We start from the raw sequence: 14,061 nt of genomic DNA on the forward strand, positions 1-14,061 counted from the left end.
AATTGTAAGTGTGTGTATAACTAACAATATACCATCAAAATATTTTAGACAAAAAGTGTTAGAAATAAAAGAAGGCGGAGCATGGCGGCTCATGCTTGTAATGCCAGCATTATAGGAGGCCAAGGCAGGCAGTCATGAGGTCAGAAGTTCGAGACTACCCTGACCAACATAGTGAAACTCCGTCTCTACTAAAAATGCAAAAATTATCCAGGCACGTGTCTGTAATCCCAGCTACTCAGGAGGCTGAGGCAGGGGAATCACTTGAACCTGGGAGGCGGGGGTTACAGTGAGCCAAGATCGTGCCCCTGCACTCCAGTCCAGGCCACAGAGCCAGACTCTGCCTCGAAATAAATAAATAAATAAATAAATAAATAAATACGTAAATACAAATCAATTATTATAATCAAAGACTTCAACACCTTTCTTCATAGATAAAGCAGATTTAAAAAAAAAATTGACCTGAACACCACTGTCAACTTGATCTCATCAGCTTTTGTAGAATACTCCATTTAACAATAGCATAATACACATTTTTCTGAAGCTCGTGTGGATCACATATGACACATCTAATGCACTTAAACACATTTAAAAGAGAAGAAATCATACAATGTATGCTGTCAGACATGATAGCATTAACAAGTAAATTAATAACAGAAGAAGAGCTGGAAAACCCTCAAGTATTTGGAAATTAACACACATCTAAATAACACATGGGATAACAAAAAAGTCTCACAGAAAATAAATCAAAGTAGGAGAAATAAAAATTGTCTTACCAATTTTTGTTAGTGTAGCAAATGCATTACACAGGGTCAAATTTGTAGTCTTAAGTGCATATTTTAGAAAAAAATAAAGGTAAGATATCAATAATTTAAACTTTTATCATACAAAATCAAAGAAAAACTTAAACTTAAAGAATATAGAGGAAAAGAAATCATAAAAATTAACATGGAAATAGAAAAACAAATGCTGTATATTCTCACTTATAAGTGAGAGCCAAGCATTAAGTGTACATAGATATGAAGATGGGCACAATAGACACTGGGGACTACTAGAGAGGGAGGAGAGAAAGAGGGATGTCAACTGAAAAATGACCTATTGGATTCTACGCTCACTACCTGGATGATGTTATCATTCATACTCCAAACCTCAGTATCACATGATATACCCATGTAACAAATGTCATGTGTACCCCCTAAATCTAAAATAAAGTTAAAAATATATTTTTAAATTAAAGCAGAAATGAATGAAATTAAAAACAGGAAAACAATAGAGAAAATCAATAAAACCAAATGCTGGTTCTTTAAACAGGTAAAGGAAACTGATATACTTCCTGTGAGGTTAATTAAGGAAGAAGGAAAAGGAGAAGAGAGTGAGGAAAGAACAAGGAGGAGAAAAGAAGGTAGAGAAGGGAGACGAGGAGTAGGAAGAGAAGAAGAATAATTTAAAATGGGTATTACAGAAATGAAAGATATGTCATTACTAATAACTCATGACATTCATAGGATAATATGATTATACTATAAACAACTTTATGCTAATATAGTTGATAATTTAGGTGAAATTGATCAATTTCTTCAATGACAAAAAGTAACAAAACCCAAACAAGAGAAATACATAACCTATTAATATATCTATTGATGCCAATTACTTTAATAGAGGAGGCCTATATCTATAAAAGTAATTATAAATGATAGCCTGACAAATAGTGCCAGGTCCAGATGTGTTCACCAGCGATTCTTCGAAATAATTATAATGTAAATGCTATGATTTTTTTTCTGGAAATTAGAAGCTTAGAGAACACTTCTAACTCATTATATGAGTTCTGCCTTACCCTAATACCAAAAACAGATAACAATGTTTAAATAAAAGTAAACTATAGGACAATATACCTCAAGAACATAGACTTAGACTTCGTCAACAAAATAACAACAAATTCACCACTATATAGAATAATTATACATCATGCCACGTAGGATTATTTCTGGCATGTAAGACCAGTCAATAATTCAAAACTCAATTAGTGGAATCCACCACTCCAACTAACTTAAAATAGAATATTCAGGTCCAGATCTAACTAAATATGTACAGGGGCTATGTGGGAAACTATGTGGGAAACTATAAAATAAGAATAAAAATTCAAACTTCTAAATATATGGAGAATACCTTTCATGCTCATAGATTAGAATTTTCTCTCTCTCTCTGTATGTGTATATGTGTATGTGTGTGTGTGTATATATATATAAATATATATATATATAAATATATACATATATATAATATATATATATATATATATAAATATATACATATATATAAATATATATATATATAATATATATATATATAATATATATATATATTTTCCAAGACAGGTTCTTGGTTTTTTGCCCAGGCATGAGTGCAGTGCCACCATCTTGGCTCACTGCAACCTCCGCCTCCCAGGTTCAAGCAATTCTTCTGCCTCGGCCTCCTGAGTAGCTGGGATTATAGGCGCCCGCCACCACGCCTAGCTAATTTTTGTATTTTTAGTAGAGATGGGGTTTTGCCATGTTGGCCAGGCTGGTCTTGAACTCCTGACCTCATGACCCACCCACCTTGGCCTCCCAAAGTGCTGGGATTACAGGTGTGAGCCACCGCACCCGGCCTCTCAATATTTTTATGACGGCAATTTTTCCCAACTCGATGTGTACCATCAATGCAATACCAATCCACAATCCAGAAAATTATGTTGTAAGTATGAATGAACTAATTCTAACGTTTATATGGAGAGGCAAAAGGCCTAGAGTGACCAACAACTAAAGAGAAGAAGACTGGAGTACTGAAACTATTCCATTTCAAAGCTCACTGTAAATTTATGTGCACTGGTCAAAGAAGAAACATATATCATTGTAAATGATCATAAAGTCTAGATTTAGAATGATACAAACATAGACAACTATTCAATAAAAGAGAAGACAAAATTAATACAGAAAGGTAAACTTTGTAATAAGTTGTTCTGGAACATTTGGAAATCCATATGAAAAACAAACAAATCTGGACACAGAACTTACACCTTATACAGAAATTAACTCAAAGTCAATTACAGACCTAAAACTATAATGCAAAGCTATACCATTTTAAATAAAAATCAGCAAAATATTGACATGATTTTGGATTTGTCAATTAACTTGTAGATACAACACCAATAATAGGCTGCATGAAAGAAAAAAATATAGTAAACTTTATTAAAATTATTAACTACTCTACTGTTAAAGAGAATTAAAAACCAGCTACACTGTAGGAAAAAATACTTGCAAAACATATCTGATAAAATATTTGTATCCAAAATAGATAAATAAATTCTAAAATGCAATAATTAAAAATAAAAAATGTGCAAAATTCTGATACCTAAATAGATAATATATACAAACTATAGATAAGCATAGGAAAAGATGCTCCACATTATTAGTCATTAGATAAATGCAAATTAAAAACAAAATGAGATACTACTACATACCTATCACAACGAAAAAAATAATCTAACCATACCATTATATATAGCAACAGAGTCTCTTATTCATAGCTGTTGGGAATGTCAAATGGTACAACCACTTTGAAAAACATTTTGGCAGTTTTTACAAAGTTAAGCAAATCTTGCCATACAATCTAGTTATTATGCTCCTAGGTAATTATCCAACTGATTTAAAAATTATATCCATGCAAAAGTCTGCATGTTAACGTTTAAAGCAGCGTTACTCATAAACAACAAAAATCGGAAGCAACAAAGATGTCCTTCAACAAGGGAAAGTCTAAACCACAGTTAATCCATACAATGATGTATTATTTTTCAACCAAAAATACTGTGCTATCAATCATTAAAAGCATAGACAAATCTTGAATGCATGATGCTAAATGAAAGCAGCCAGTCTAAAAACTGCATACTATGGTTGTAATGACAGGACATTATAGAAAAGGCAAAACATAGAAATAGTATAATTAACAGTGATTGTCAGTGGCTAGTGGTTTGGGGTTGAAGGAACATTGAATAGGTGAAGCATGGATTTCATAGGCTGGTGAAACTATTCTGTATTATACTTAATGGTTAATAAAAGATATTAAGCATTTATTAAATCCAAAACTTTATAGCCCCCAAAAGCAAACCTTACTGTATTCACATTTAACATATCATTTGTGTAGCTGGAGATCTCAAGATGAATATGGAATATTAAAAAGGCTCTAAATGTATTACAAATGTATAAATGCCATGGTGGAAGAAGGTGCTAATCTAAGAAAACTTGAAAGTGAGTAGTAATTGTAAAATGAAGGCAAAAAGAATTATACATAGCATTCTACTTGATAAAGTTTCTTTTCTTTTCTTTCTTTCTTTCTTTCTTTCTTTCTTTCTTTCTTTCTTTCTTTCTTTCTTTCTTTCTTTCTTTCTTTTTTCTTTCTTTCTTTCTTTTTTTTGAGACAGAGTCTTGGCTGTGTCACCCAGGCTGGAGTGCAGTGGCTAGATCTCGGATCACTGCAACCCCTTCCTGCCGGGTTCAAGCGATTCTCCTACCTCAGCCTCCTGAGTAGCTGGGACTACAGGTGCGTTCCACCCTGCCCGGCTAATTTTTTGTTTGTTTGTTTGTTTTGGTGTTTTTAGCAGAGATGGGGTTTCACTGTGTTGGCCAGGGTGGTCTCGATTCCTGACCTCATGATCCGCCCTCCTTGGCCTCCCAAAGTGCTGGGATTACAGGCATGAGCCACAGCGCCCATTCACGATAAAGCTGTTTTTCGTAAGGGCAAAGCTGATCAGTTTTGAAAGCACTATATATGCCTACTGAAATTAAGCAAGTATGGAAATGGATGCCAGATAGAGAGAATTAGGTTTCTCGCTGTTAGAATTGGAGATTAGACTTGAGCAAATTGAAAAGGCTATAATTATCAATGCCTTAATGAATTAGCGCTGAAGAAACCAGTGTGGAATGTTCCGATTAATATAGGTAAAAATGTTTACATACAGAAATATTTATAGATATATTTCTATACATGGGTTATTATACACACATACATGCCTCTGCTCTGTCAGCTTAGAGGGCCTAGAAGAAACAACACTTTTTTTTCCAATCTCAGTCTTACTCAGCCTGGTCTCTTTTGCCAGGAAGACTCATTACATATGGTGCAGAAACAGACATGCTTAAATGCATTCACATGGAATTGGAGCCTATATAGGATGATCAAACACATCTAATAAAGAATCAAATTTAACTCTAGAAATCAAAAGAAAAAATGAAAGGAGTATGGTTTTTAAATGAAGAGGGAATATGGCTGGATGGGCAGGAAAACTCTCAATATACTTTTGAATACTAACTCACCACTCAGATGTACAAAGCCACCTAGTAAAGACAGAATATATGTGCCCCTCAGCATCCGGGATGGGGAAGCAAAGCAGTACGGAGGCTGGGACGTGAAGTGCGAGCTCTCCGGACAGTGGCTCGCTCACGCCATCCAGACCGTAAGATTTACTCATGAATCGTTGACTGCCCTTGAAATTCCTAATGACCTGTTACAGACCATCCAGGATCTCATTTTGGATTTCCGAGTACGTTGCGTAATGGTCACATTGCAGCACACGGCGGAAGAAATAAAGAGATTAGCTGAAAAAGAAGACTGGATTGTTGATATTGAAAGACTGACTTCTCTACCATGTCAGTTTGAACAGTGCATCGTGTGTTCTCTGCAGTCACTGAAGGGGGTTCTGGAGTGTAAGCCGGGAGAGGCCAGTGTCTTTTAACAACCTAAAACACAGGAGGAGGTTTGCCAACTAAGCATTAATATAATGCAGGTTTTTACACACTGTCTGGAACAGTTGAGCATTAAGCCTGATGCAGATATAGATACTACACATCTCTCGTTGATATTTCTTCCCCTGATTTGTTTGGAAGTATCCATGAAGACTTCAGCTTGACCTCTGAACAGCGCCTTTTGATAGTCCTAAGTGGCCGGGCGCAGTGGCTCAAGCCTGTAATCCCAGCACTTTTGGAGGCCGAGACGGGCGGATCACGAGGTCAGGAGATCGAGACCATCCTGGCTAACACGGTGAAACCCCGTCTCTACTAAAAAAAAAACTACAAAAAACTAGCCGGGCGACGTGGCGGCGCCTGTAGTCCCAGCTACCCGGGAGGCTGAGACAGGAGAATGGCGTGAACCCGGGAGGCGGAGCTTGCAGTGAGCTGAGATCCGGCCACAGCGCTCCAGCCTGGGTGACAGAGCGAGACTCTGTCTCAAAAAAAAAAAAAAAAAAAAAAAAAAAAATAGTCCTAAGTAATTACTGCTATCTAGAACGTCACACCTTCCTAAATATCACAGAACATTTTGAAAAGCACAACTTCCAGGGAATAGAAAAAATAACACAGGTTAGTATGGCCTCATTGAAAGAACTAGATTAAAGACTTTTTGAAAATTACATCGAGTTGAAAGCAGATCCCATCGTTAGCTACTTAGAACCTGGAATTTATGCAGGATATTCTGATTGTAAAGACTGCCTGCTTCCAACAGGTGTCAGAAACTATTTAAAAGAAGCACTGGTGAATATAATTGCCATGCATGCAGAGGTGTTCACTATTTCCATAGAACTGTTCCCTCAGGTACTGTTCAAGGTGATAGAAGCAGTTTCTGAAGAGCTCAGTCGACTGATGCAATGTGTTTCATCTTTCGACAAAAATGGAGCTCTACAGGCAAGACTTGAAATCTGTGCTTTAAGGGACACTGTGGCTGTTTACCTGACACCTGAAAGCAAGTCAAGTTTTAAGCAGGCCTGGGAAGCCCTGCCCCAGCTTTCCAGTGGAGCAGATAAAATGTTACTGGAAGAGCTCCTGAACAAGTTCAAGAGCAGCACGCACTTGCAGCTCACCTATTTCCAAGCAGCTTCTTCAACCATGATGAAAACATAATGCCTGCCAAATAAAGGAAGTCCAGGAAAATAACAAGGCTAAGCTCTAGCTTTTATCATTCTCACTCACTCTTAATTTGATGTGCGTCACTTCACACCCACGTGTTGCATTCCCTGAGGCCCTGTATGTTATCTGCGATGCAGTGTGAGTGCCGGTCACTGTGTTACTGCTCGCAGGTGTTGGAGGGGCAGCCGCAGACTTCAGGGTCCCCTAAAGGAAAGACCAGGCTCCTTGTGGACGGCTAAGTCCCTGCCCGCCATTGCCCCCTCCTTCAACAGGTTACTTTCTCTCTGCCACCTATTACCCGGTGAAGGATCTCGCTCAGTAGCTGGAAGAATGCTGCTCTCACACAGTCTCTTCTCTGAAACTTCAGGATGCTCCTTGGTCACCAGGCAGTGGGAGCTGTAGACCAGCTGCGTGCACTTGCCCCACATTCACTGCTAACTGGCTTTACTGAAATAGGTTCAGGTCACTGTGACTTCTCTCACAAATCAACTGCCCGCCCAACTCCATCATACCGTTGCATCTGAAAACTGAGGAATTCTCTATTTGTAGTCGGCTTGTGAAGGTTTTCAAAATTTTCTAAGGTTATTTTAAAGTCTCCTTTTTTAAAAGCTAAAATTAATGTCCTCATCAATGCAAGTATTTTTAGAGCACAGAGTAGCCATGTACAGTTTCCATTATTTAAAATAAATAAATGTGTTGGTTCATTTGATGTATGGAGGAAATCATAGTAACTGGAAATGAAAGTTTAATCTTTTACAAATGTGCTTGATAAAGCTGTTAAGAAATACAGAGAATATTGTCTTTCCTAAGTATATTAACTGTTGTATCTAACTCAACTATGAGCTAAATTTAAAAACTGCCACCATGAATGTGTTTTTTCAAATATCTAGTGCAGCACATTCAGCCAATAAAGAATCTGCCTTTAATGTAAGTTGTAATTTACTTGAAAAAAAAGACAGAATATATATATGTCACATATATACACATATATACAAATATATATGTCACATATATACACATATATATGAATATATATATATACAATCATAATTTAATGATGGAGTAATGCCCAGCTCAGTGCTTATTATCTCATCATGCTTTGTCTTAAAGAAGAGATTCTCTCCTTCTCATAAAGTAGATGGAAGTGGAATTCTGCTTCATTCATGGGAGATCTTTCAGATAATTGACTATTTCTGCTAGTACTGTTACTGTTATTAACTCCTGGTAAACATAATGTTCACCTATTAGTAAATAATACTCTTGCATTCAGAATTAGAATCTATAAATCTCAATTGTATAGTTTCTTCAAGAATATATGTTCAAGCTCTTGAATTAAACATGGAGATTCTAATTAATCCAACTAGTAGAAATAAGCATAATATAATTTCTAAAAAGAAAACAACAATCTTAAAGGAACAAGTTCCCCTGTAGCTCCAAAGCACTATTTTAATTTCTCTCTTTATATTAAAATTCAAAAGAGAGAGTATGCAAAAGCTTTACAGATCGCTCACATTTTTGATCCGTTTTAGTAAGAACTTGAAAAGAAGAGCAGTTAAAACAATAATGATTTCCATGCTTGTGTAACATTGGCTGTTGTTTGGAGATAATATTTTCATTCAATTATGTCTGCAAGCACCATAACTTCTATTGATGAACATGGATTGACATAGTTGTTTAAGCCTATAATGAACTAAATGTTACACAGAATACAATTTTCCTCTTCATTTACCTTAATTTATTCTAGTTGCAAATGCCATTGACTTCCATGATTACAGAATAAATCTCGCTGTAGGATCAATTACTGCTGTTTAGAATAAAACTTCAGTTGCTTTTTAAATGATATCCACTGGGTATTCCATTTTAATACTGGATCTCTAATGAATGACATACACAATTACATCTGAGCCATTTTATAGATAATTATTGAAATTATGATAAACTTATTTTTCCTTACAATTCATTAATTTCACCATTTAAAAATATATACATTCCTAAGCATATACTTCCAAGGCTTATTATGTAATTTACCTATTTGTTGTTAGAATTTTTTTTTCTGCAAAATAAGAATGAATATTTCTTTATGTATGAAATTTTCTAATTGATTTTCTTCTCTTCTTGAGGAAGATCAAGATCATTTAACAACTTTTGTCATCACTAACTATAATCGAAATATTTTTATTGTTCCAAGTAAAATTAAAGTTAAAAAGCAAGTCAATTTTAAGGAAACAACCTTACATATATCTTTCACTTAATACAAATATGAACTTACACATATACAGTATTTTAAACAAATGGTTTTCAAACTTTTTAGTCTCCAAGTCACTTTACTCTGTAAATAAATTATTGTGGAGCAAAAAGGGCTTTTGTTGATAGGGTTGACATCTATCAATATTTACCATATTAAGAATTAAAGCTGAGAAATTTTATAAAAATATGTATGCATACATTTCCCTAGCTTTAAAACCAGTGGCCTAATCACATTGTCATTTTTGTGTTTTGTTCCCTGAAAAAACAAAAGACAATTTCAAACAACTGAAATGTTCTTGAGATCCCCACACCACCAACTTGAGACTATTTGATCTACTTTAATGTAAACAGTAGTTTTATTAAACTCTAGTTTAACTTTGAATATGAATATGTCTATTAATTGTTATAGGCTGTAGCATATCTATATATACTAAATCTTATAAAGTTTCAAATGATGTTTTTCTTCACATAGCATCTCTAAAAGCACAATATATTGCTTTAAAATCACTTGTTTTTCTTGATCAGATAAATGTGACTAAGAAGGAGGAGGAACAGCTTTTGTTAAAGAAGATAAGGTTTTAAACTTTGCAGACATTTTAAACCTTACCCTCAGATACTAAAGTGTGACTTTAAATGCTATCATGATTATTGTTTTATTCAGATAATTTTAAAACTTTAGTTACATGCCAACAGTTGTTTGTTGGCAGATATCATTTACTTCAGTGTTTCTTCTGAGCAAATAAAAAAAAAAAACCTTGACGCTTTAAAATGTGATTACCAATTTTCTATTAAAATTTAGATTACATACTGTTAATCATTAGCTCAATGGATAAACTGCTAGTTCTGCTAGAGAAAAAAATAATAATATATATTGGTATGTGTGAAATAAATATATGTAATGCCGTAAATGTATGTATATATGTATAGATATCTAGATGCAGATAGAGAGATAGATTATAGATAGATAGATAGATAGATAGATAGACAGATAGATAGTTGTGATGTTTATACTAATGCAATGTAGAAAAATTAAATGCCTAACTGCTTTTCAGTAAATGTATTTCTGTTCTACTACTGGTACCCTAAGTAACTGACATTGCTTTAACAATGGAATGAACTAAAAGGCTTGTTTATGGCGGGAATATCAGGATTGCCAAATTTATTGATAACAGGGATTAAAAATAAAGTGTTTTGTAAAGGAAAGAGCAGAGATTATGAGAATATTTAAAATGAAACTGATAATTTAGACTGAGTGACAATTGGGCAGTGAAGCAGAAATAATATTTCAAATAATCTGATAGATGAGTAGACACTGGACAGTGCATAGATGGAATGGTCTTTCTTACAGAGAAAAAAGCTGATATCAGAGAGTATTTACATAAAGCTAACAAAAGTTGCCAATGACTAGGGTGAATAAGTTCAGAGTGACATAAGAAGAGACTGCAGAGGTGAGCAGATATTAGATATCAAAGGAATGTGGGTAATTTTTTCTCTATATTTATATTAGAAACTAGAAACTATGTAACACTGTTCTCGGATGAAAAACAGATTGTATGTGTTTGTGAACATGAAGGGTGATAAAATTATGAACTAACTGAAGATGCCAAGTGCAGACTAGGAGCAAGACCTAAACGAGACAAACTAATTCATAAGCTATGTTACATATAATTGCTGTTGTCAGTGTGCTCATGACTATAATTTAATATGCCCATAGTCTTTAATTCTACTCAAATTTATAGCCTATTTGTGGGAAGGGAGTAAAATATTTATCAGGGAATTAGGAAACAGACATTGGCTGAAGTATTAAAATATACAGAATATTAAATATATGGTAATTTTTGTCATTTTACTCTTTTCTCAGAAAGCTGGCTTTTTCTTTTTAAGACTGTACAAACAAATCTAGTCTTTATTCATAAAATTCTAAAAAGGCATATTTATCAAAGTCTCTTTTCCCTTGGGTTCCATGCCTGGTGTACATGTATTCACAAACATGCTTAATACAGTGTTTATATCTATAATTATCCAGTTTGATCATTTTATCTAAACAGAAATAGATAAAAGTAAAATACTAACACTTGCTTTCATTACATTTGCATAAATGTCAGGTAGACCTACTAAACATCTATCAAGGCCTACTACCTTGTAAGGGTGATTATCATAAGCTGACATACAAAGGTTTTTTTAGAGCTGTGAAATTTTGACTGTCTTCCTAGTTCATGTTTATTTCCTTTGAAATACATTATTGGCTGAAGTTTTTTGCCAGTCTTGATTCTTGCCACCAGGAACACAAAATTTTTTTAAAAGAAAAACTTTATCTGAAAAAAAATATTAACAACTTACATTTTTTTTTAAAAAAAGACATAAAGGTCAATCACATGAATAATAAAATAAAAGGGGGGAAGTAAAGCAATTAAAAAATAATTTTCATGAATTGTTAGGGTAAATGGCAGAGTAAGCACCTCTGGAAATTATCTTACAAAAGCAATACTAAAACTGACAAAATAAAATATTAGAATTAACTTCTTCAGAACTCTAGAAAATTTGTCAAAGGTTTGTAGCCATTCAGGGAGTGTTTATTAAAACACACACACACAAAAACGGCTGAGTCTTGGTAAGAACAGGCAGCTTCACGATGTTTTAATTTGTTTTATTCCCATATCACCCTGTCTAGCCCTGTAGTAACCATAAAAACCAACAGACCGTAATTATGGTGAAGCCAATTGCCTCGCAGCCACCAATGGGAACAGAATGGAATTACAACTGCTTTTGAGACTGCTTAGAGCTTAAGGAAGAAAGAAAAAGTAAAGCAGACTAAAGTGAATCATCTGATACCTGGGGATGAGGGCCAATTACAGTGTAAAATTGGGATTATAAAGTGAAATTGGAGCAGAAGCTTGATAGAGCTACGAGAACTAATCTAGAGCTTTCCAGACAAATAGAAAATGAGTAATGGCCCTAAAGTGAGGTGTGCTGACATTTCCCAACAACAGCAAGCTCCAGGAAGGGAGTGGATGGATAATCAGGGAGTGTTAAAAGAGATCAGTGAGTTAGGTTCAGAGGTAGGAGGATAACAACAATTCACTGCTGATTTTATGTAGAATATTGAACTAAAATACCTTGAACATATAAATATGATTGTCTTTGATCCATAAAACTTTAAATTCAATTTTTAATTGAGGTAAAATATACTATCAATTTCATATTTCCTTTGCCCTTAGGAAGCAACTGGTCATGGTTCTTTGCTTGGTGAGGTGATCCAAACATTCATTGCGGAGGAGTCTGGACCACTGGTATTGTCCTGCCTGAACTACGTTGTTACAGGTTTTCATTGACTTTAATCATAAGACATGGTAGGACTAAGAAATATCCTAAGGCATCCCCTGTATCCCAGACATACTCCTTCTTACCTCCACTGTGTAGTAGGGGCATTATTTCCCATTGGCAATTCAGTATAAATCACCCAGTCAGTACAGTAACTCACTTCTTTGTTGATTCAGAGGCACGGGAAACACGAAGTGGCATGGCGGCAGTATTAACTTCTAGTTCAATACAATTATTGTTGTGTCTCTTGGTGGAATATTTCTTTTTCTTTGAAACTAAGAAGAATTTTGCAAGTGAATATCTAGGGCTAATGACACTCCCCTTTTTGCCCCTTGACTGAACCTGTAAATCCTGGATTTGAGGGAAAGTAAACAGCATTATAGATTGGGTGCTGATTTGGGTCATATACAAACTCCTGGAGAACTTTTTCCCACCCTGCAAGGTATCAGCACTTACACAGGAATGTAAGTTAGTCTTCACAAGGCTGTACCATCATTCTATCAAGTCAGCTGTTTCAGAATGATGAGGAGCATGAGAAGGCCAGTGAACTCCATGAGTATGAACCTATTGCTACATTTCATTTGCAAGTCTCATTGTACCGCCCACAGAGAGGGTTTTCCTTCACTGGTATCCATTAGGAATATCCTGGAAATGAGTTGCAACTGTCCACTTTGGTAATCTTCTCTATACAATGGCCAATATTAGGTCTTCAAATCCATTGTTTTTTTCATTTATTTAGGTTATGTTCTGTCTCTTTGGGAAGTAGTGTGTGGTTTAAATGTAAAGATCTTACCCACTTTTTACTTCATTCTTATGTAATCAATTTGTTAAAATGGATATTTTTCATATTTTATTCTTCCATTATAAAAAAATTATATTAAGTATTTATTTTGCTACGTTGCAAAATTTATTTCATAGTACCACTTTTTTTGTAAACAATATTTGTTCATGTTTAGAATAATGATGCATTTGAATAAATAATTTTTTGGTCTTTCTAATTGTTGCAGTTTTTTCTTTTATTTATTGTCCTATTACTCTGGGTAGCCTGCCTGGTTTAATGTCGAGTAGGTTTAATAGTAGTACTGAAGGCAGTACTACTAGTTGAGTTGGTTTAATAGTAGTACTGAAGGCAGACATCTGTTATTTTTGATTTTTACTTGCCGTGAAGTTAGTGTGAAAGTATGTAATATTTTATCATTAAATATTTCATTAATTCTAGGCTTTTAGTAAACTTTCTTTGAAATTCTGGGGGAGTTCTATTTCTAATTGATTGCGAGTTTTGTTTTCTTTTGCAATGTTACATACTGCCAAATGTTATCTATACATCTATAAAGATGATTATATATTTATTCTTCTTGAGTTTCTTAATATAGTAAATAAACGATTAATTTTCAAATGTTATAGCAACCGCAGTTAATTTATAAGACCCTTTAATATATTGATAAATTTAAATTTGCAATTGTTCTTTAAAAATTTTCCCTATATTTATGAGGAATAATATTTTGTAATTTTATTTCCTTGTAACATTTTTGTCAAGGTTTGATAAGTCAAACTTACTGAGATCAGC

The 14,061-nt window shown here is 34.4% G+C and overlaps 1 protein-coding gene and 1 pseudogene across 1 annotated transcript; both read left to right on the plus strand.

Moving 5' to 3' along the window:
* Positions 1-5,299: 5,299 nt before the first annotated feature.
* Positions 5,300-5,894, plus strand: LOC117072130 (exocyst complex component 2-like). Its single transcript, XM_033192091.1, has one exon. The coding sequence runs from the start codon at positions 5,300-5,302 to the stop codon at positions 5,759-5,761; it is 462 nt and encodes a 153-aa protein (XP_033047982.1). The 3' UTR covers positions 5,762-5,894.
* LOC117072484 lies at positions 5,854-7,075 on the plus strand (annotated as a pseudogene).
* The last annotated feature ends 6,986 nt before the right edge of the window (positions 7,076-14,061 follow it).

The sequence above is a fragment of the Trachypithecus francoisi genome, unplaced genomic scaffold (assembly GCF_009764315.1).
Source record: "Trachypithecus francoisi isolate TF-2019V2 unplaced genomic scaffold, Tfra_2.0 Lachesis_group4, whole genome shotgun sequence".
Classification (NCBI taxonomy): Eukaryota; Metazoa; Chordata; class Mammalia; order Primates; family Cercopithecidae; genus Trachypithecus; species Trachypithecus francoisi.

Bases quoted from the DNA above. Each gene is read 5' to 3' on its own strand.
- LOC117072130 (XM_033192091.1), top strand. From the start codon at position 5,300: ATGGGCAGGAAAACTCTCAATATACTTTTGAATACTAACTCACCACTC.